The sequence below is a fragment of the Lontra canadensis genome, unplaced genomic scaffold (assembly GCF_010015895.1).
Source record: "Lontra canadensis isolate GAN:19392208 unplaced genomic scaffold, GSC_riverotter_1.0 scaffold1, whole genome shotgun sequence".
Lineage (NCBI taxonomy): Eukaryota > Metazoa > Chordata > Mammalia > Carnivora > Mustelidae > Lontra > Lontra canadensis.
Window position 1 is genome coordinate 64,273,474 of NW_022630995.1, and position 19,917 is coordinate 64,293,390.

General features: G+C 57.0%; 1 protein-coding gene across 10 annotated transcripts in view; it reads right to left on the bottom strand.

The window, feature by feature from the left end:
* Positions 1-5,024: 5,024 nt before the first annotated feature.
* The window catches only part of ABLIM2 (actin binding LIM protein family member 2), a 134,009-nt gene continuing 119,116 nt past the window's right edge, over positions 5,025-19,917 (bottom strand). For 7 of the 10 annotated variants that reach the window (XM_032855603.1, XM_032855584.1, XM_032855650.1 and 4 more), the window contains 4 exons: positions 17,700-17,754; positions 16,374-16,381; positions 16,085-16,165; positions 5,025-6,277 (listed from right to left, as the gene is read on the bottom strand). In XM_032855603.1, coding sequence (XP_032711494.1) covers positions 6,164-6,277; positions 16,085-16,165; positions 16,374-16,381; positions 17,700-17,754 — 258 coding nt within the window. In that variant the 3' untranslated portion in view covers positions 5,025-6,163. The remainder of the gene's footprint in view (positions 6,278-16,084; positions 16,166-16,373; positions 16,382-17,699; positions 17,755-19,917) is intronic. The other 3 variants (XM_032855669.1, XM_032855630.1, XM_032855660.1) reach the window with 1 other exon arrangement.

Below are 19,917 nucleotides of genomic sequence, written 5' to 3' on the forward strand. Positions count from 1 at the left end.
GGTACAGATGGAACGGCCTTACCCCCCAAAGTAATGAGAGATGCCTCCCCACCCCCCATAGTGCTAGGGCCTCTCTTTGGCCTCTGGGAGAGCATCTGAACCCAGAGAGTGACCATAAGCCCCAGCTGAAAGGCTGTCCTTTTAGCTACTCCTCTAAGGCAGAGAAACTCTTGGAGATATTTGAAGGACACCAAGCGTTTTAGTGCAGAGAAGGTAAGAAAGCACTCAGGCAGGCAAGAGGCACTGCTTGGCCGCCCACCTGGTCGCCAGAAGCCTCACAGGACTTGCCGGGAGCATCTTAAACAGAGGGCAGTATTGGGGGGCAGGAAAGCTGGTTCCTGGCAGCCCTTGCCAGCCAGAAGCCTTGACGTGCTGAGGATCGAAAGCTGATAGACCACTGGGGTCCATGCACCTGGGGACTCGCTGGTGCCAGGGGTCCCGTCAGGAGCCTGCCTGGAGCTGGTGGCCCAGGGCAGCTGGAGAGAGACCCCCCTTGAGGGAAGGTGGGCCAGATGGAGCCTAAGTCAGGAGGTCCACAGGAGCCATGATTTCAGACAGGATAGAAGATATGGCCGTTCTTCCTGCCGCCAGAGGGTCTCAAGAGGGAGCTGCAAGTCCCCGCAGACCAACAGCTTCCTGCGGGCCCTCCAGAAAATTCCATCATGAGACGCAGAAAGTGTTCTCTGTAGGCTAGAGAGAGAACAAGCCTATCCCAACGCTTCTCGGATAGGCCATGGGACTTCGACTGTGGGGTAGGGGTCCTGCCATATGGCAAAAGAAGCGGTGGTGACCCCCCCCACCTTCCATGGCCCCAATTCCATTGCCAGACAGTTGCACTTATTTCTGGGTTGGTTTTAAGGATAACATCTTTCTAACCCCTATAGATGAGGCTGGGGGGTAGGGTAAGGCGAGACGGGCATCCGCGGAAGTAGACCCAGAACCCAGGACTGAGGACAAGCCGTTTAAGCTGGAGGAGATCCCAGGAAGCACCGGGACAGAGGAAAGAAGTTCGGGGAAAGAAGGGAAGGAGCCCGAGGAGGTGTGTCCGTGAGCAGGTGGCCGCTGTGAGCAGCGGGGGTTCAGTCCCAGTGGGGAGGAGCTCAGAGTTGTCCCAGTCAATGAGGACCTGGGAAGCCTTACTGGTTGAGAGCTTTATGCTCTCAACGTATGTGTTGGCATCAGGGCCAACACATTATACGGGAACGGTGTGTGCTCAGCAGCTCTAGGCAGGGCACGGCCGCATCTCCCCAGCGGCGGGGACATGTAGTTATGAGCTGATGGTGACTGTGTCCTAACCCAGATCCAGCCAGGCTACTATGGAGCACAGAGAAAGGAGCACGTCCCCTACTCCTGCCAGCCACACTGGCAGCTCCTAGAGCTTCCTGTCCTCCGACCTCGGTATGTGCTGTGCCCTCAGCTGGCAAGGCTCCGTCAGTCTTTTTCTCTCAGACTCCCACTCACTGTTCTGGACTCAGCACTTGGTGTAGAAAACCTTCCCACACACCCACCTGCTTCTGGCTAGGCTCCTTCCCTCACTCTCCCAGAGCTCGCTATCCGTACTGCCGTGGCCCAGTCCTTTGACCGTCTCGTATCTGTCAGTTGGACTGCATAACAAAATACCACAGACTGAGGGCTTCAACAACATTAATTTGTTCCTCACAGTTCTGGAAGCTGGGAAGTCCGTGATCACCTGTCAGCAGGTTTGGTTTCTAGTGAAGGCTCTCTTCTTGGCTTGTAGAGACCCATCTCCTCACTGTGCCCTCACAGGGCCTTTTAGGAAACTCTTTTCCTCCTCTTACAAGGCACCAGCCCTATCGGATCAGTACCCCACCCTTATGAGCTCATTTATCCGTAGTTACCTACTTCTAGACCCCATCTCCAAATATAGTCACACTGGGGGTTTCTATGGGTGGATTTGTGAGGAACATAAATTCAGTCCACAGTACATGTCTTCCATGGGTTTGTGATCGGTTCTTGAGGTCAGGGACGGTGTCTCTTTCACCTCTGTTTTGTCATGCCCAGCTCAGCAAAGATCTGTGGACGAACTAGTCTATCTGGATGGAAAGAAAAATGTTAACAGTTTGGGGAAGGGGGAATCATATCATGGAAGTCTGCAGAGAAGATAGTGTCTCTGCTGGGTATTGAAGGATGAATAGGAGTTTGCTAGATGGGGCACTGCAGGCAGAGGAAAGAGCCTTTGCCAAGGGGGGCATTGTGCATGGGAGGGAAGTGGGGGCTACTGCTTAAGAAATAAGAGCGATCAGGGAGGAGGAAGGAAGAGTCTGAGGAGGGAGTCCGTGGCCCGGTGACGCTTGTAAAGGAGTCAGGGACCAGCCCCAGAGGTCCTCCAGGGAGGTCTCCAGGCAGAGGATCGCATGGGCACGTGTGTGTTACAGAGAGATTGCCGTGGGCTCCTGAGCGCAGGATGGACCAGAGGGAATGATGGATCCCAGAGGAGCAGAGGCGAGAATTGCTGTCAGCCATTAAAGGGAGCTCTCGGAAATGACCGTTAACTGAGGAATATTCCTTGGACCTCAGGATTCAGACAGAAGAAAAGGGAGCGTCTATTATTCATGAAACCTAGTTCAGTAATCACCTGGCAGCCTCTGGGGGCCACCAGGGCAGCTCTGCTGCCCTTCCTTGTTAAATTTGCAGGAAATGCACTCACTAGGGACGTGCCCTTCCCAAGAGGGGCTGTGCTGGGGGCCAGAACTCACAACACACGTGGGCCACCTCTATGGCCCCAGGATTTCTTCCATCCAGAAGGTGGGGGTTGGGGAGGGGAAAACAACGGGGATGGGGACTAGTTCTGCAATGATCCAGGTTTCACTTAGTAGTAGATGGGTTTCCCCTTTGGAGGGCAGTCTGGGGACTAAGGACTAGCCTGGGGTCAGCCCTGTGTCCCAATGGGCCCCTGTCTCATGACCAAGTATTCTAACCACGTCTCAGAGCATGGTTGATAAAACCGTCAGCCCTCCCGGCTTTACAGGTGGTGGAGGCAAAGAGTCAACAGACAGAGGCCAGTGTGGGGATGGGGACAGCAGGCGGGCATGATGAATCCTGGCACGGGTGGGGTGCGGATTCCCTAAAGAGCCGGCAAGGGGCTTGTGTGACGTGGCGACTTCTGAGCTGAACTGGGAAGGGAGAGAGGGGCCTCACCTGGGAGGAAGGAGGGCCCATGTGGAAGCTCAAGACCTGCTCCCTTAGGGAACTCAAAGAAAGGTTGCAGGACTGTGACATACGGGACAGACCCCAAGACCTCGTGCGGAGTGGGGTGCTGAGTGGGGACCCCAGCTGTCTGCTGAGAACGGCCTGCTGGGAGCCGCTGTGTCTGTCCAGGGAGGGGTGAGAGTGGACCCAGTGCGGTCTGTGTGACCATGTGTCCCGGACTACCTGGGATGGGCCAGGTGCATGCTGTGTCCTGGGGCCATTGGGTTAGAGTACCAGCTTCCCGGCTGTGAGTGCTTTGGGTGGGAATGAGCCCATGACCATGTCTGCGGAGCTGGAGAGAGGCCAACGGACATGTGCCGTGGAACCAGGACTTCTGGGGGGTGGTCCTTGGGAGAGAAGTGCACCCACTTCTGACTTGCATAATGGTGGGGGGGTGCGTACAGTCATGACGTTTACCGAAATGGGCAGACAATATATGTGTGGCCCGCCTTCTGGGGGGATACCCCAATGTTCACAAGAGCCATTGCATTCACTGGGATGAGACTAGAGGGGGCTATAAGGTCTGTGTCCCCCAGATTCATATGAGGAAACCCTAACTGCCCCCATGTGCCTTGGAGAGGTGATGAAGCCATGAGGGTGTGGCCCTCACGAGGGAACCGTGCCCTTGAAGGGGAAAGAGCTGGATGAAAAGCATCTGTGTCCGCCAATGAGGACACAGCGAGAGGCAGGCGTCTGCAAGACAGGAACAGGCTGTCACTAGAACTCAATCCCCCTGCACCTGGTCTTGGACTTCAGATCCCACAACTATAAGAAATCAGTGTTTGTCATTTAAGACACCCCACACAGTTGATGGGATTTTATTATCGGAATCTGAGCAGGCTGAAACAGATCAGGAAACATTTAATCCCAGGACAGCAGGGGTGACCATGGTGGGACCATGGGACCGCATGGGAGACCAACCTGCATTTTCTTCCCTTCCTGAGTCCTGTGCTCCAGCCATAACCAGCTCCGGAAGTTTCCAGAACCTGGGAGGCTAACTGCCACTCAGCGTGTCTGCTCCTGCCGTTCCCTCAGCCTGAATGCCCTTCCCTCCATCGGCCACTAGGAATGCTTCCTCACTGTCAAGACTTTGGTCGGAAAGCCTCCCCTGCCCTCTGGGGTGCTGCTGCTTTCCACAGAAACTCTCCTCATGCACCATCAGCAGAAGGGGGCCTGTGTGCTGAGAAATGACACACGCGGCAAAGTGGCTTTCACTTTCACGAATTAGGGTACACCATCCTTTATTTTTCCAGGCTGCCCTGGGAGCTGACGGGACATTGCACTAATGAAAAAACGGGGATTTCCGTTTGCACGGGGCTCAGATTGCTAAAGGGAAGGAAGTGTATCAGGTGCCAGAAACTTGCCTCCCTGGCCGAGCCGGGCTGGTGGGAAGCCGGTGTGCAACAGGGTGTGTGGTGGGGCTGGAGGGATCGGAGTCACGCTGACTCACAGATGGGACGGCCAGGACACTCAGAAAGACACAGCTCCGCAGGAGACAGAGGAACAGACTTGGGTGACACCTTCGTGTTTCGTAAATCTGTCCACCCACATTACAAGCATCCTGTGACAGGCGTTAGCACTTCCCGGGCCTCATCAGAGATAGGGACGCCTTTGAGGGGGGAAAGGGGGTGGCTAGCCTTCTGTGCCGGGACCCTGTGCAGACCTCACAGGCCAGAAGAGGGTGGCGTCTCCCTCTTCCTTCCCCAGCGGCCAGGTGCCTGTCTCGGAACCGCATAGGCACGCACGAGGCTTCAACCCTGGGGAGCTATGTTTCACTTCAGGAAAGACGGGCACAGCAAGGGCTATGTTGGGTATTAGGCTGGGTGCATGGAAATCCTTTATTCTGGGGCTTTGGCCATCAGAAGAGGGCGTTTTCTCTCCAAGACGGGGAGAGTAACAGCGAGGCGGACAGTGGCGGCTACACGTACAGACAGTATCACACGGGCGAGGACGGCCCTTCAGGGCACCTGTGGGACAGGTGAAAAAGAAAGCAACAATAACAACAACAATGACCATGGAAAGAAAACTGGCAAGGAGCCCTGGGGGTTAGGAGCCCACCAAAAAGCAAAAACACACAGATCCGGACAGTGGAGAATAAGGCTGGAGGCGCTCCCCTTCCGCGGGCCCGTACAAGGGAACTCTATATATGTCATCTTATGTTTAAGTAGGCTATGCTCTTTAATAAAATAAAAACTTCTGTGTTACTTTAAAGATATCATTTAGGCATCTAGGGGATGATTCGGAAGAAAAATGCAGTGCATGGAGGGCCCTGGCCTAAGGTACCCTGTCAGGCTGACGTTTGTCCCTAAAAACAGACGCTTCACAAGCGGTTGCAAAAATCGTGCACCCCACGCTTGACTTCATGCAGCCCTGGGCGCTCTGCGGCCCCCTCCCTGGCATGGCCTGTCTGTGCGCAAGGCTGTGCCTCCCCCCGGGGTGGGGGGCTGAGCAAATGGGTGGGGGGCGAGCAGACCCTGGGAGCCAGATGCCCATATGTCTGTGATTGTGTCAGCGACTGTCATCGACCAACCTCCTGAAATCCCAAGCCCAGGGACCTCTGTGCCCCCAGGGCCTCGTGCGGGGGGCTGGGGCACTGCTCAGGGGTTTGGGAAGGCGGGCTACACGCCGTGTAGATGTCCCTTGATCTCCTGGGACCACTACTTTGCAGCGTCTCCCTAACGCCAAGCAACAGTGGGGAAGGAGCCGTGCAAAGCAAGGCATCTGGGCTCTGAACCGGGGGCAGGAGCACTGCTGGCGGAAACAGAGGTCGCACCGGCTCCGGGACCTCCTCCTGCCCAGCCTCCAGCCCAGCCCTCTCCAGGGGCCCACCGCCCGCCCCCCGTGGACACAGAGAAGCCAGAGCCAGGTGCAATAGGAGGGATTTTTGTGGTTCTCGCCGGGTGTCCCGTGCTCTGCCGCCGGGCGTGCACGTGGTCACACACGCTGGTGGCAGTCAAAAGAGTAGGGCTTTCTTCTTGAGGTCATTCCTCTTCCAGAGGGCCAGGCGGTCAAACTCTTCCATGCTCATCCCAAACACTTCCTGGAAATCCTCGGGCGACAGGTGCCTCTGCAAACCAACAGGAAAACCCAGAGAGGAGCAGTGAGCAGCTCTGCAACGCACTGCCAGACCAGCTCCGTGCTGCTGCAGGCAGTATCGGCGTCCAGGCGGCCATGCCCCCCCCCCCGACACCCATGTGCCCTATGGGGCCGTCTAGTTCCCTGCGTTCCCTCTGCTTCCCTGCTATTCCCACACTGCAGCGCTGGTCACTGAGCCTAGAGAAAGAGACTTGCTTAGGGGCCCGACCGAACAGGACTCACACAGGGTCCTCCTGCGCACCCCCGTTTGCAGAATTACTCCCAGTGGCCACAACATGGAAATTCCCAGCTGCCTAAGCAGGGTCCGTGCACACAGAGTGGAGCACACTCCATCCACGAGAAGCCGCAAAGGCCTGATGCACAGGGCAACGCGGTTAAGACATGCGACAGGAGGGTCAGGGAAGGAGGCTGGACTCAAAGGGCCCCAGAGTGTGTGGTTCTGTTTCTACGAAGCTTCAGGAAGGGGCAATCCACAGGGACCAAGAACGGAGAAGCGGCTGCCAGGGGCTGGGGACGGACGGGAGTGGGGAGACACTGTTCGACGGGACAGCATTTCCTTTCAGGGGGATGAAAACATTCCAGAACTTGATTGAGGAGGTGGCTGCACACGGGATGAATGTGACAGGAATTTTACAATGAAAGGGAACAATTCTTGTCACTCCCACCCACACGGTTTCCTTGACTTTAAAACAAAACTACTCATCCTAAGGGTTGTGATGGTCCGGAGAGAAACAGAGGTGAAGACATTTGGTGAACTAGGAAAAGCACAGACACCCATGCCGACTGTTCATGGCTTTACAAAAGTCCCTAGATCCGTGCGGCAGGCAGCGGGTTTTAGAGCCAGATGTCGGCATGATCCAGAGGAGGGAACCCAGGACTGCACTCAGTCTCCTGTGAGTCACCGAAGGGCCTCCTGGTTGAATTGGGGCCCCGAATACTTGGTGCATTCATGTGCATGCACACACGGACACACAGACACACACAGAGACACAGACACACACATGGACACAGAGATACGTGGACACACAGACACACACACACAGACACATGGACACACGAATGCACACGTACGTGGACACACACACAGACACAGAAAGACCCTGAAGCACACACACAGACACACATAGACGCAGAGATGCATAGATACACATGGACACAGAACACACACACACACAGATACATAGACACACACAGAAACACACACACACACACAAACACCACATCAAGCGAGACTCTGCCAGAAAGGGGTTGGCTGCCCCCCGCTCTCTTGAGCTTGAGCACAGGAAGAGATGCTGGCAGCCGCAGAAATGAACCGTCCACACGGCATGGACACCAGCATGCCATGGGGCTCACAGCCAATCCATGGAGACAAGGAATTGTCATCAGACAACAGCACCCCACTTCTAGGTACCAAATCACAACCTTCCCCATCACTGTGGGGCAACCGCAACGTGAAGAGGACAGGACAAGAGCCAAACTGTGTCCCCTGCTCTCAGCACCGACCAGTGGCCTGGCTGGGATGGAATCACAGGCCCCTGGGGGAGCAGACAGCCGTGCAGGGGATCCAGGGACTGTCTAGAGCCCGAAGCTGGCGTCGGAGGAGGGCGTCTCACTTTCTTCATGCTGTCCTCAGTGGATGACCCGAGAGGTGCCCCCAGGTGGCCCTGCTGAGTAGGCAGGGACCTCCAGGCTGAGCCATTTGAGGGGGTCGTCAGGTTGGGGATACACAGGAGGGGGATGAGCGGGAGGCATGGCACCCCAGCGGTGGGAGGACAGTGCCGAGGGGTGACTGTGTGCTCAAGCCTAGGGGCCCACCCCACCCAGGGCAAAGGGGACTGTGGAAGCTGGGAGACGTCCTGGGGGAGCCCAGGGGGCAGAGAGCCCTGTCCCTGCAGGTCCCACGTGGCTCACCTGCACCTTCGGGACCAAGCTGGCCTGGGAAGTGCATCAGAAAGCTGCACAGAGCCCAGGTCCGGTGGCCACGGAAAGGTGCACCCTCAGGACCTGTACTCTGGGGACATGTGGTGGAGCAGTGGCAGGAGAGAGTCGGGCAGGCCAGAGGGCCAGAGGAGCTGGTGTGGTGCTCGTGCCCAGTGCCTGAACACAGGCGGGCTGCTGGGAGGTGTCTGGCCTGTCCTTGGGCAGGAGGCCCCACCCAGCCCTGAAAGAGATTCAAGGCTGGCTCCAGCCTTTTGGGCTCCCTGTGGGGGGCCAGGGTGCGATGTGTACTTAATCTTGATGATGCGGTCCCACATTCCTGCTGCCTCCAGGAGCCCACTGTGAGCAGGGAAGGCAGGGTGGGCTTAGGAGAAAGAGGGGAGCTTGCCCTGATGCGTCTCCCCTGCCACCTAGGTGAGAAGCAGCTGAGGCATTCGAAATAAACTTGCTCAGGGTCATGGGGCTTGAAACTGGGGTTGGTGTGAGAAGGAGGCCTGGGGGCTCTGGGCGTTTGTGGCAATGGTACAATCAGGAGAGGCTTCCTGGAGGAGCCGCCATCCATGGCCAGGTCTGAGCAGTGAGCGGGAGGGGCTGACATTCCAAAGGTGGAAGAGCACAAGAAGACCCAGATGTGCTTCTTCCCGTTATCTATAATCATAACCCAAGTCAGGTCACGTGGCGCAGGTGGACCAGGATGGAGCCAGGACCGGAGTCCTGGGGGGCCTGTCTCCTGGGCGGGAGGTCCCTGCATGACACTTGCCCGGAGGGGTCATATGTCAGCAGACCCCCAGCAAAGCACGTAGGGCCCCTGCCACCTTGCAGAAGTGGTCTCCTGAGTCTACTCAGGTATCTTCCTTCACCCCGTGCCCCATGGCAGGTAGGACACGTGGGACACAGCTCACCCCAGGGGCCGAAGCCAGCTTTCTGGCCCCAGGGCGACTCCCCTGGCCCCAGCTCCCCAGGAGGAGGGGCAGCCCAACCCCCAGGCGCTTGCCAAGGTCAGGCATGGCCAAGCTCCTTCCTGAGTGAGTAGGGAGGAAGCCCAGGGTGGGGCACCTTTGTAGAGGGGTGTCTTGGCCTCATTGCCAGAGCCCATGTGGCAGGGAGGGGATGCAGCCTCGTTCCTGGAGTGCACTGGGCTCCCCAAGAAGTGCCCCTGGGGAGACCATTTCCGCAACGTGGCATACTCATGTATGTGCTCACTGCTCAGATCTGGCCGTGGACCGCGGCTCCTCCAGGAAGCCTCTCCTGATTGCACCCTCGCCACAAGCTCCCAGAGTCCCCACGCCTCATTCTCACACTAGCCCCAGTTTCAATCTGCCACTGTGATGTCACTGAGGGCAGAGTTAGGGAGTTGGGTCCCTTTGAGGGCTATGGGATGACCCAGGAGGGGCCTGTTGATGGGACACCTGTGACCCAGAAGCCTCGTTGCCTTAAAAAGCATTAATGATCTTTCTGCCAGTCTCTTGGGGCTAGAAGGGGGTTTTCTGAGGGAAACGAACCTCTGACTTCACTCTGTGATCTGGTGCCCTTGGTGGAGGCTTCCCAAACATGTGAGTCATAAGGACCAGTCACCTGCTCGCTGCAGGAGCTCATCCGAGGAGACGGCCCGACCTCCGACGCGCATACATCTTCCCACAGAGAGAAGGGCCATGAATGGTCAGTGTGTGAGGCACAGGGCACTCCCACAGTCACCTCCTTTCTGCAAGGCTACAGACCCAGCTGCGGGCAGGGGACACTTCGGTGTCACAGAGCCTGCAAAGGGCACGTTGGAACTCCACCTGGGGGCCCCGGGCACTGCGCTCCCAGACCACTGTGCGGCTCAGCCCGGCAGATGCCCAGAGCTTCCCATGGAACGAGGGCCCAACTCAGGCCTGCCATCCCGAAGCCTGGCCATCCAAGCTATCCCTTTGGTGGCAGATATCCCCAGCTTTTTCTGGGTAACATGGATGAAGCTGCCCATCGCGGCAGAAACACATCTCTCACACAGTCTTGGTGTCCAGTGTCAGGGACCTCCGTGGACACCGTGAGGCCCATGCCAGGACCCCAGTTCGGGAGGCAAGCTGCACAATTCTCCTGCACCGACCGAGGACCATGGGTCGGGCTGAGCTGAAAGCTTTCACTGCACCTGCTGCCATCCTCCCATCCTGAGATTCTCCTCCTTTTATTGCCCCAGGAAACCCTGGCTCAGAGAGGGCATGGGCCTTGCCCAAGTTCACACAGCCAGGAAGCTGCAGGTCTGGACCAGGGAGCTTGGAGGGGGCCCAGTGGCCAGAGAGCCTCCTCGGAGCCATGCCCCTTCTGCCCCACGCTGCGACCAGCCTGCCCTCCTGTGGTCTTCACCCCGACGGGCACTTCCAGCAGCCCCTCACTTCTTTAAGCTCAGTGGTTCTCCTGGGAGGGGCCCTGCTGACCCTCAGCCGTTCCTTCCGCCCATCCCACGAGGCAAGGCCAGCCCACGCACCCATGTCGGCAGCCCGGGGCTGGGGTACGGGGCTCAGGCCGCAGGTTCGCTCAGCCTGCCTCTCCTGGGCCAGCGAGGGGCCGCTTTTCACAGGAGAACCGAGCTCATCACCATCATCCCAACAATGGCCCCCACCATCTGTGAAGCTTGGCCTATGTCTAGGGAGTGCTAGGAATGCTCCACCCACCATCCTGTGAGCCCTCCCAGAGCCCATGTGGCAGGGAGGGGATGCAGGCTACGCCAGGTGGAGTGACATGTTGTCCAGTGGTTCGAGGCCCTGCACCACGATCAGGTGCCCTTGCCCACCTCTCCCACCACCACTCTGCTCCAAGGGGCCTCTAGAACATGTCAGGATCTTTGCCACCCCAAGGCCTGCAGTGCTTTCTCTCCCTTAGCACAATGGCTCCTTCTTATCCTACATGTCCCAGCTCAAATGTCACTTCTCCAGGGAGCTTCCCGTGTTGCCCTAGCCAATCAGGAACCTGCTGACCTGGTTACTGATGACCTCATCCGGCTCCCAGCTCCACAAGGATGGGCATGGGCCTGCCCCTTCAGCCCAGTCTCCCTTCCTCCCTCTTCCAGGGACAATCTGGGTTGGTCACCTGTATCCTTGAATCCAAATGTCTGTTCCCCCATCCCTGTCATACTGTCTCCCAACCTCCTCCCCTCTCCATGGGGTCTGCCTACCCTACTCTCCCCTGTGGTTCCCTCTTCGCTCACCATCCTCCACCTTTGCAATCCCTGCCCCTTGGCCTGGCCTGGGAGCACTGCTCAGCCTTCGACCTGGGAGCCCCTGAAACGCCAGATTCTGGTGTAGCCCACGTCCATGCGCTGGGCACGCTCTCGGCTGCTGCCATCAGTCTATCAGATTCTCACTGGACTGGTTGGATGAGTTTAAACAAAGGACGCATTCTTAACTGCAGGGTCCTTCCTTTCCAGTCGCATTCTGACTTGGGTTCTTACTGCTGGGGCAAACTCAGGAGTGCATTCAGCCTCAAGGTCTGGAGGGGGCAGTCCAGAAGCCACAGACTCCCTTCCTGCAGACCTGAGCACTTGCAAACCCTGGAGAGGAGATGGCGAGTCTGGAGGGCCCTCCAGGGACTCCCTGGGCCAGCCCCCAGGCCTCTGGCTGGACGAGAAACCCCTTTTGTTCCTATTCTCTCATTGGCTTCCCGGGATAACTACCCTTTCTGTCCCAGCCTCGCCAGGCATGGTGCCCAGCTGTTTGGCCAAACACTAGTCTTGGTGCTGCTAGGAAGACATTCTGTAGATGTGGTTCATGTTAGTAAAGGTTAGCCTCAGTAACAGGGACGGGGCAGGGGGGCTCATCCCATCTGCTGGAGGCCTTAAGAGCAAAACCTGCCTGCTTCCTGGGAAAGAAATTCTGCTTCGAAGTGTCAGCTCGGGCCTGGGTCTCCAGCACGCCAGCCTGCCCTACAGATTTCAGACCTGCCTGACCCCATGACTACTCAAGCCAGTTTCCGAAAATAAACGGCCATGTCCGAGTCTGCGTGCTCCCCTCTTTATCTCCCACTGGCTCTGTCTCTCTGGAAGGCTTGGCTGATACAGCGTCCTACCTACGCAGCAGAATGTCTCTCAGTGTGGACTGAGGAGCGGGGCACACCCGCCAGGACATCCTGATGCTAAGTCTGCCCTCTCTTCCCCGGGATGCCACTCTCATGCAACAAGACACTGGTGTGTGAATGGAACAGTGATGTCTTCTGGCAAGTGCTGGGCAGAGATGTGCAGGGAGTGGCCCCAGGATATCTGATTCTGCCCAGGGACAGTCAAGGCTCCTTCCATTCCTGGAAGCTCCTGGAAGCAGACCCTCAGAGGGTAACCTCCAAATGCAGGAAGGATGTGAGAGCCTCCAGTGCATGAGGCCTTCAGGTCCTTGGGACAGGAGCCAGGGTCTAGACCCTCTAGGACAGAGAGCCCTGGATCTCAGGAATGGCACTCAGCCAGGCCCCCAATGGGTCTCCTGGGAAGTCTGCCTGCCCATCGGGGTTACATGGTTCCTCTGACCACACGTCCCTTGAACCACACTTCCTGAGCTGCGGAGGACTGCCATTCTTCCCCCAAATGGCACCAACATCACAGAATACCTACGGGCTCTGTGCTACGGGCTCCTATTAGGCCCCTTTCATTTTGCCAGGCTAAGCATCCTGAATTCCCCCAGCCAAGCCTCATCGTGTCTGTGATCGTTAGGGTCCCGGCACATCCCGCTCCATCCAGGGGCCACCAGCACAGCCACCACCCCATCCCAGCACCCTGGAGTGACTCTAAATGTGTCCCTGCCACACTGCACGACCCATGACCCAGTCCTGCCACCTTGATGTCCCAAATAGTGCCCAAACCCCAAATCCACCCACTGCGTGCCTCAGCACTGCCACCACACTGTCCAAGATGCCCACATCTCTTGCCTGGTTGACTCCATTGCTTCCCAGTCTCCCTGCACCCACAGGACCAGGCTGGGCTTCACGGTGCAGCCTCGCTGTTGTTTTGAATTACAAACTACAAATCTGATCAGGAAGCCCCTCAAATTAAAAGCCATTGTCCTTAATCCAAGGACAATTAATCCAAACTGCTTAACGTGGCCCGGGCCCCGGCAAGACCTGGCCCCATTCTTACCTTCACCCTGCTCAAGTACAGACACCTTAGCCTCCTAAAGTTCTTCCTCAAAGAGCTCCTGTGGCTTCCTGCCCGAGGGTCTTTGCACATACTGGCTGCTCTTCCTGGAATTTTCTTCCTGTGGGCCTACCTCACCTTAAACACATGCATATATGGACACACACACACACACACCAACACAACACTTCCTTTTACCCAGTTACTTCCTTTTTCCCAGTTAACTTTTACCCACTGTTGATGGCCCCTGTTCCTCCCCTTTAGAACCCTTATCACAGACTCATTTGGGTTATCAGTTGGTTGATTCTGCCTCCTGCATCAGACTGAGTCTGGGAGGGCAGAGCTCAGGCCCCTGTCTGCTCATCACACATCCCAGGACCCAGCTCAGGGCCTGAAACATAGTCAGCAAATGAACGAGAGAGTCAGCTAAGCATTCTGGGAGCAACAGTCAAGAAAGTGACCGAGCCTGCTTCTCCCTGTCCCTCTGCTGCTTCCCTTGCTTGTGCTCGTCCCCCCCCCCACTCTAATAAATTAATAAATAAAATCTTTTTTGAAAAGCTGATATCAAATTCCATAAACAGTACGAAGCTACTCATCAAAAATGGAATTCAGCAATTTTGGGTATTTGTGCCAAAAGAGATCTCCGGAATCATATCTACCAGCGTGGGGCCCACAGGAGTTATAACTTGGTGGGGTAATTCCGTGTGATGTTTGCTGCCTTCTTTGCATTTTTCCGGAGTTCTACAAGAGTTATAAAATGTTTTTATATTAAAAATAAAGCTCTCTCCCCTGAAATAAAAACATCAGGGGCCCTCCTGTCCTGCTGGGATACGGCCCCTCCTAGACCATTCCTGGCTCACCTCCCAGCTCCAGCCCAGAAGAATGTGGGACGTGCCCCACTGCTGGAAACATTTCCAGCTTGCCTTCCGGCTCGCTGGGGATGACAGGAGAGTGAATACAGAGACGCACCCTTGGGTGTGTTCTTGGATGATTAAACGCATGACCCCGTCCTCCGAGTTTGCTCAAAGGAAGTATTTAGAGGCACTAACCGCTATTTTGCACCTTTTATCTGATATTTAGCAAAAAGAAAAGGGGGTGTCATTTAAAGGACACCCTAGTCCCTAGAGGGAAACAGCTAGTCCTAAGGAGCTCTTGGCCCCAGGCCCCAGGAACCTCGGGCATCTTGTTCTGGGCTCAGCTCTCTCCATGAGGCAACCAGCCCACAGGGCTTGGCCCTTTAAGGAACAAAAACACACAGCAAACAGGCACCCTCCAGGCTGGGGACATGACCACACGACTAACAAGGACTCCACTGAGCAGGAGGCAAAGAGCATGTCCGCTGCGGAGCAAGTGGGGACTGTCATATCTGAACCCCATGCCGAGGCCACCCAGAACCCCATCTCCCCCATAGCAGACACCCCGAAGATTCCCCTAAGGAATCTGATCCCGAGGCAGGACCGATCCAATCCTGGGGGGACCGCTCAACCCTATGAGCTGGTGAGGCCCTTTTTGCTTGAGTCACTTGCAACAGGAAAGGTCCACATGGATGTGTCTCTGCACAAGGCTGCAGCCACACCAGCATCCCCAGACCCTCTCCCACCACCGTTACTCCCACTGAGGGCTGCTGTTCCTGGCTGTGGGCAAGGACCCCAGAGACCCCCTCAGTAGAAGCTGTATGTTCATCTGGAGGCACACACATCAAGGTCAGATAGTGTGGGGGAAATCGGTGGCTGACCAGCATCACTGTGAGGCTTCCTTTTTGCCTGGGGACAACTTGCAGATGCTCCCCCACCCACACTCCTTGAAGCCTTTACTTGTGGGTCCCTTGGCCTGGAAAGCCCCTTCCCTGCTCTCCCTTCTTTGCTGGTGAGAGTCCCATCCCTCCTTCAAAAGCCAGCCCCATGTTTCTTCCTGAGCAGCGGATGTGCCCCCCTACCTCTCCCCCAGTGCTCCCTGCCTGGGCTGCCAGCCATCCCCTCTTAGGTGGCAGTCCCATACAGATGCGCCTGGCCTCCCGACTTTTCCTGGAAGCCCTCCCGCTCTGGCTGGGCACCCCTCCTATGACTCCCTCCCAGAAGGGTAGTCTGGTGACTCCTGCCCTGGATGGACACACACTTGGCCTTAGATGTTCCCTGCGCCTCCCGGGGGCCCAGCCCTGGGGCATGGATGGGGGCAGGGGCAGCCCTGGGTCCCCAGGAGACTCCAGACCCCGCACTGCCCAGCACAATGGTGGCTGACTGGGCTCGGGAGGGGAGATCCAGTGCATGGACAGTGATTATCCGGTAGGACAACAATAGGGGGACTAAGTCCTGCACGCCGGCCCGCGGGACCGTGGCTCATTGCACATGCTCAGCGAAGTCCTTTCAGTCAACAAATATCATCCCAATATCTCCTCTGAGCTGACACCCTCTGGGCCTTCTAAGCCTCTACTTAAAGATGAGCTTATTATTCTCGCTTGGTGTGAACGTGGCCAAACGAGAGGCCACAGATCGTGACCATCTTCTCAGTGTCAGTTCCCAGGGGAAAAACCAGCACCACCGACTCGGCATTGTCATGAAGGCTTTCTTGGCCAGAAGCACGCAGTTAGAGCCCTCGGCAAAGCCGTCTGTGTTGGGGCATACTCCCTAGTTCTCAGGCGTTGGAGCACTGGGGGTGCTCAGCACTGATGCTGGGGACAGATGCGTGCAGAGGACCCCCCCCCCCCGCAGGCCTGAATGTGTGCCCCCACCCCTGGAGATGCCCTCCTACCTCCAGCCGGGTCCGGTCCACGTCCTTGGGCAGTTTGACACGAATTCGGTTGGTGACAATGAGGGCATCATAAGGATAGATCTGTGGGGAGAGGAAGCTGCAGGTTCACCCCAGGAAGCAGGCGTGGGCCGGGACCAAAGGGCAGAGCCGAAGGCCAATGGAGAGTACATACTTGCGCCGGCATCGGACACACACATTTCATAGGAAACCACAACAAAAGGAACTTTTAACCTGGGCAGCTGTGTGGTGGCGGGAAGAGGTCGGCGTGGCAGCGGGTGGCCCCTCTTACCTTGTATTCTGTAAGAGACAGAGCAGAAGCCACGTGTGGCGGTTTAGAAAGCACAGGAACGTGGTCCAGCGGCAGAAGCAGTCCCGTCCTGGGGACACCACCCCCCCACCCCCTGCACTGGGTCGCTAGTCCTCGGGGGGCAGATTCTGTGGAAGGAACCGGGGAGCAGGAGGCATGGTCAGGAGGCTGGAGGCCAGACTGGGAGCCGGATGCAGCACCATGTTCCTCAGGCACGATACTGTCTTCCTGGATTCCGGGCCGCCCTGAGAACGCGGCCTGCCTCGGTTTACCCACCTGAGGAGCCGACCTTCCAGGGTGGTTTGGGGGGCATTGCAGAGATGGACAGTCGCGCAGGGTCTGACCCCTTGGCCTCTTACTCTCTTACCTTCTTGACCCTGTAGCTCCTCCTTTATATTCCTGAGTTCCCCACGCTCGCTTTTTAAAAGGTTTTTCTGCCAGACTAAAATTGCCGTGTCAGAAAATAGACTTGTATGGATCAGAGGGCCTCTGTGAGTGCGTAGAACCCACAGAAAGCAGACCCCTAGGACATGGGCCGCAAGCTGATCTTGGGAGGGGGACCCTGACAAGGGGCCTGGGCGACATGGGCCGGTCCCCAAATTTCCCAGTGGGCCCCAAACAACACCCAGACGTGCCAGCTCTGAGCCACATGCAGGGGGCTGGCTGCGAGCCCCCAGAGTGAGCCCCCAGCGTGAGCCAGCAGCCCATGAGTGCACACTCCTGCCATGCGGGGTGACAGGGGCGAGTGAGCACCCCACCCAGGAGGGGCTCAGAACCAGCAAAGCCCAGTCAGGCTCCTGCCAGGCAGCCGGGGTCACACCAGGAGCATCAGCTTCTGGCAAGCAAACTTCCTGGTTCGAAGCCCAGGAGCCCCACACAGCCGGGAGGAGTGGGAGGCAGTCTGGGACCTGAATTCGTTTGACTCAGACCCCAGAGGCATTGTTGTGATGCTTCCCCCCTTATTGCCACAGAATGTAATGGTGGGTGATGGGGTTGGCCTCAGTCCTGGTACAGGACGGCGATTCTGACACACAGCTCTCTCCCCGGGTGACCGGAGTGACCAATGGATTGGGACAGGGTCAGCTGTCCTCAAGGATGAGGAGGAGGGAAGGGAGCACGTCCTGTAACATAAAAATGGAAGTAACCAGCTCCCCAAGGGGTAACGAGTGCCCCCATTTCCCCCCACTGCACGACACTCGGAGCCTTTTCCAGGTGGTCCCAGAGGGGCCCATCTCAGAACGAGATTGTGGGAATGTGTAAGAGACCCCTGCCCAGCCAGAGACCCATGGGGGTCCCCGCATCTTGTACCTCGCGTGCCCCAGCTGGCATCCAGGTCTGCTCCACCAGGGGCCAGATTGGCATTCTGGAAGAGAAAGAGAGAAGGCGGCAGGAGGCAGGTTGCTGGGGCGGGTGGTCGTGCCTTGGTGCTGCCCGGCCTGGGTGGGAGGACGATGGGCTCCCCAGAGTCCCTGGTGCCTCGGCTCTGGAAGGGCCAAGCTGAGACACCCTTGGCGGGTTTGCTCGCACGCCTCCCCCTTGCCTTCCAGGCCAGCACAGACCCTGCCTGGCCCAGCTCTTCTGCCCGCCTTCCGAGCCTCCTCCCTGCACCCCACGGCCCCCTAACTGTGCAGCCTAGCCTGCTGTGGAGGCCAGCCCGCGGGGGCCTCTGCTCCCTCCAGACCCTGTGGTCCCCAGGCACCCAGGAGGGCCGGTCCGTACAGCCCCTAGACAGAGCTCTGTGTGCCCGAGCGGCCGTGACAGAGGATGGCTCTCAGGTCGGGACATGCTGAAGAACACAGGCCACCGTCTTAGGTGTCTGTCTCCCTCGTTCACGGCAGTTGTCAGCGGACTGCCATTTCCATGCAACTCTACCACCCAGGTCGGGAAGTCTCTTAACTTCCGCTAGCCTGAAAAAAACCACCCCACACACCACTAAGGGCCCCCAAAGCAGGTGCCAAGGCCCTGTATCTCTACCCCCAACTCCTGTGTCTGGCACGATACCACGAGTCCAGCTCTGCTACGGCCCCTAGTCCACAGAGCCGCTGGAAGAACATGGCTCCTACAGGCCCAGCACCTGCTCTGGGGTCTGACATGGGCCCTGGGATCCTGCAGTCCCAGGGCTGGGTCACGCCTCGCTCTGGACAGGGAGACTGGTAAAACACGGTCAGCACTAGGTCCGGAAGCACAGGAGTGACCTGCAAGGAGCAGGTGTCGTCCCAGAGAATGTGCGGGCAGCAGACAAGCCCCAAGTCCTTCATCCCAAACAGGGGAGACAAGGAGGGTGAGTCGGGCAAGCACGTAAGTGGAGGGTTGGAGCCGATCTCTATGTAAATATTTGGTGTTTTGTTCATCATGAATTTTCTTGCATTGACTTGGATTTTTAAAAATACTGCCTTAGAACAAGATTTACATTGATTATGGAGCCTTTTGGCAAGTGCCCCACTTGCCTCACCTAGTGTCAGCCCTGGGCCAGGCGCCCTCACCCCCATCCACTCTCCTGACCATCACAGAATCACTCTCCTTAGCAGTTTGCAAGGACAGATTTTGAGACATTTTCTCATGACATTGAGAAGCACCTCTATACGCACCTGTTTGGTCCGGAAACCGGTTCCCACCTAAGGCAAGGCGAACCTGCTCTCCAGGCGCCTTCTCAACCCCTTGGCCCGTCAGTGATGTGGAAGAGAGAGGCCTCCCCCTAGTGCCCACTGCCCTAAATCACAGGCCACTGACTCTCAGGTCACCACCACCACCTCAGGCAGTTAGAGCGTCCACTGGTCTGCCAGGCTCTGAGGCCGGACAGAGACTCCCAGGAGAGAGGGAAGGGCATCTTCTGGGTGGACGGGAGGGGGACCGAATCAGTCCAAAGGGGAAAAGCAGTCTACCTTTGGTCCTCTAAGTGCCCAGGATCTCCAAGACCTCTCTGGTGCAAGGAAGCCTTGTGGTCATTCCTTAACAGATGGGGTACCCAGGGGAGCCCCACAAGGGCAGTGCCACTGGGCCCACCACTGGCTAATTCCCTTGTGGTTCTCAACAGAGGCACCAGAGAATTGAAAAGCAACAGATTATTTGCCTCTCCCATTGGTTTGGAGTTTACTAGTCGCCCACTACCCCTACAGATATGGTCTACAAGTCTTGCTGTGAACCTAGGAGGTGGGCATCATCCTTGTGGTTTTATGGATGAGGCTCAGAGAGGTCAAGGAATGAGCCCAAGATCACACAGCAATACACAAAACTGTAAACGTTTTAACCCATGTCTTTTGCTTCTCAAAGATGATACTGGAATTGTTAGTAGTAGGAATGAAATGAGCCCATTCAGGGCTCATTGTTACTGTCCTGCCAAGCTGGAATATGCCACTTAGTAGCCACCAGCGTGGAAGGAAGGAGGGGTTGGAACTTGCTTTTGTAACAATTACTCTTGTAGTAACCAAGCTACAGAGCTTAGGATATTTCACGTGTTTTAACCGTTACTTGTCCTCACACTGATCTTAAGAGGTCAGGGTAACTTCTTTTAAAGCCAGGAAGTAGA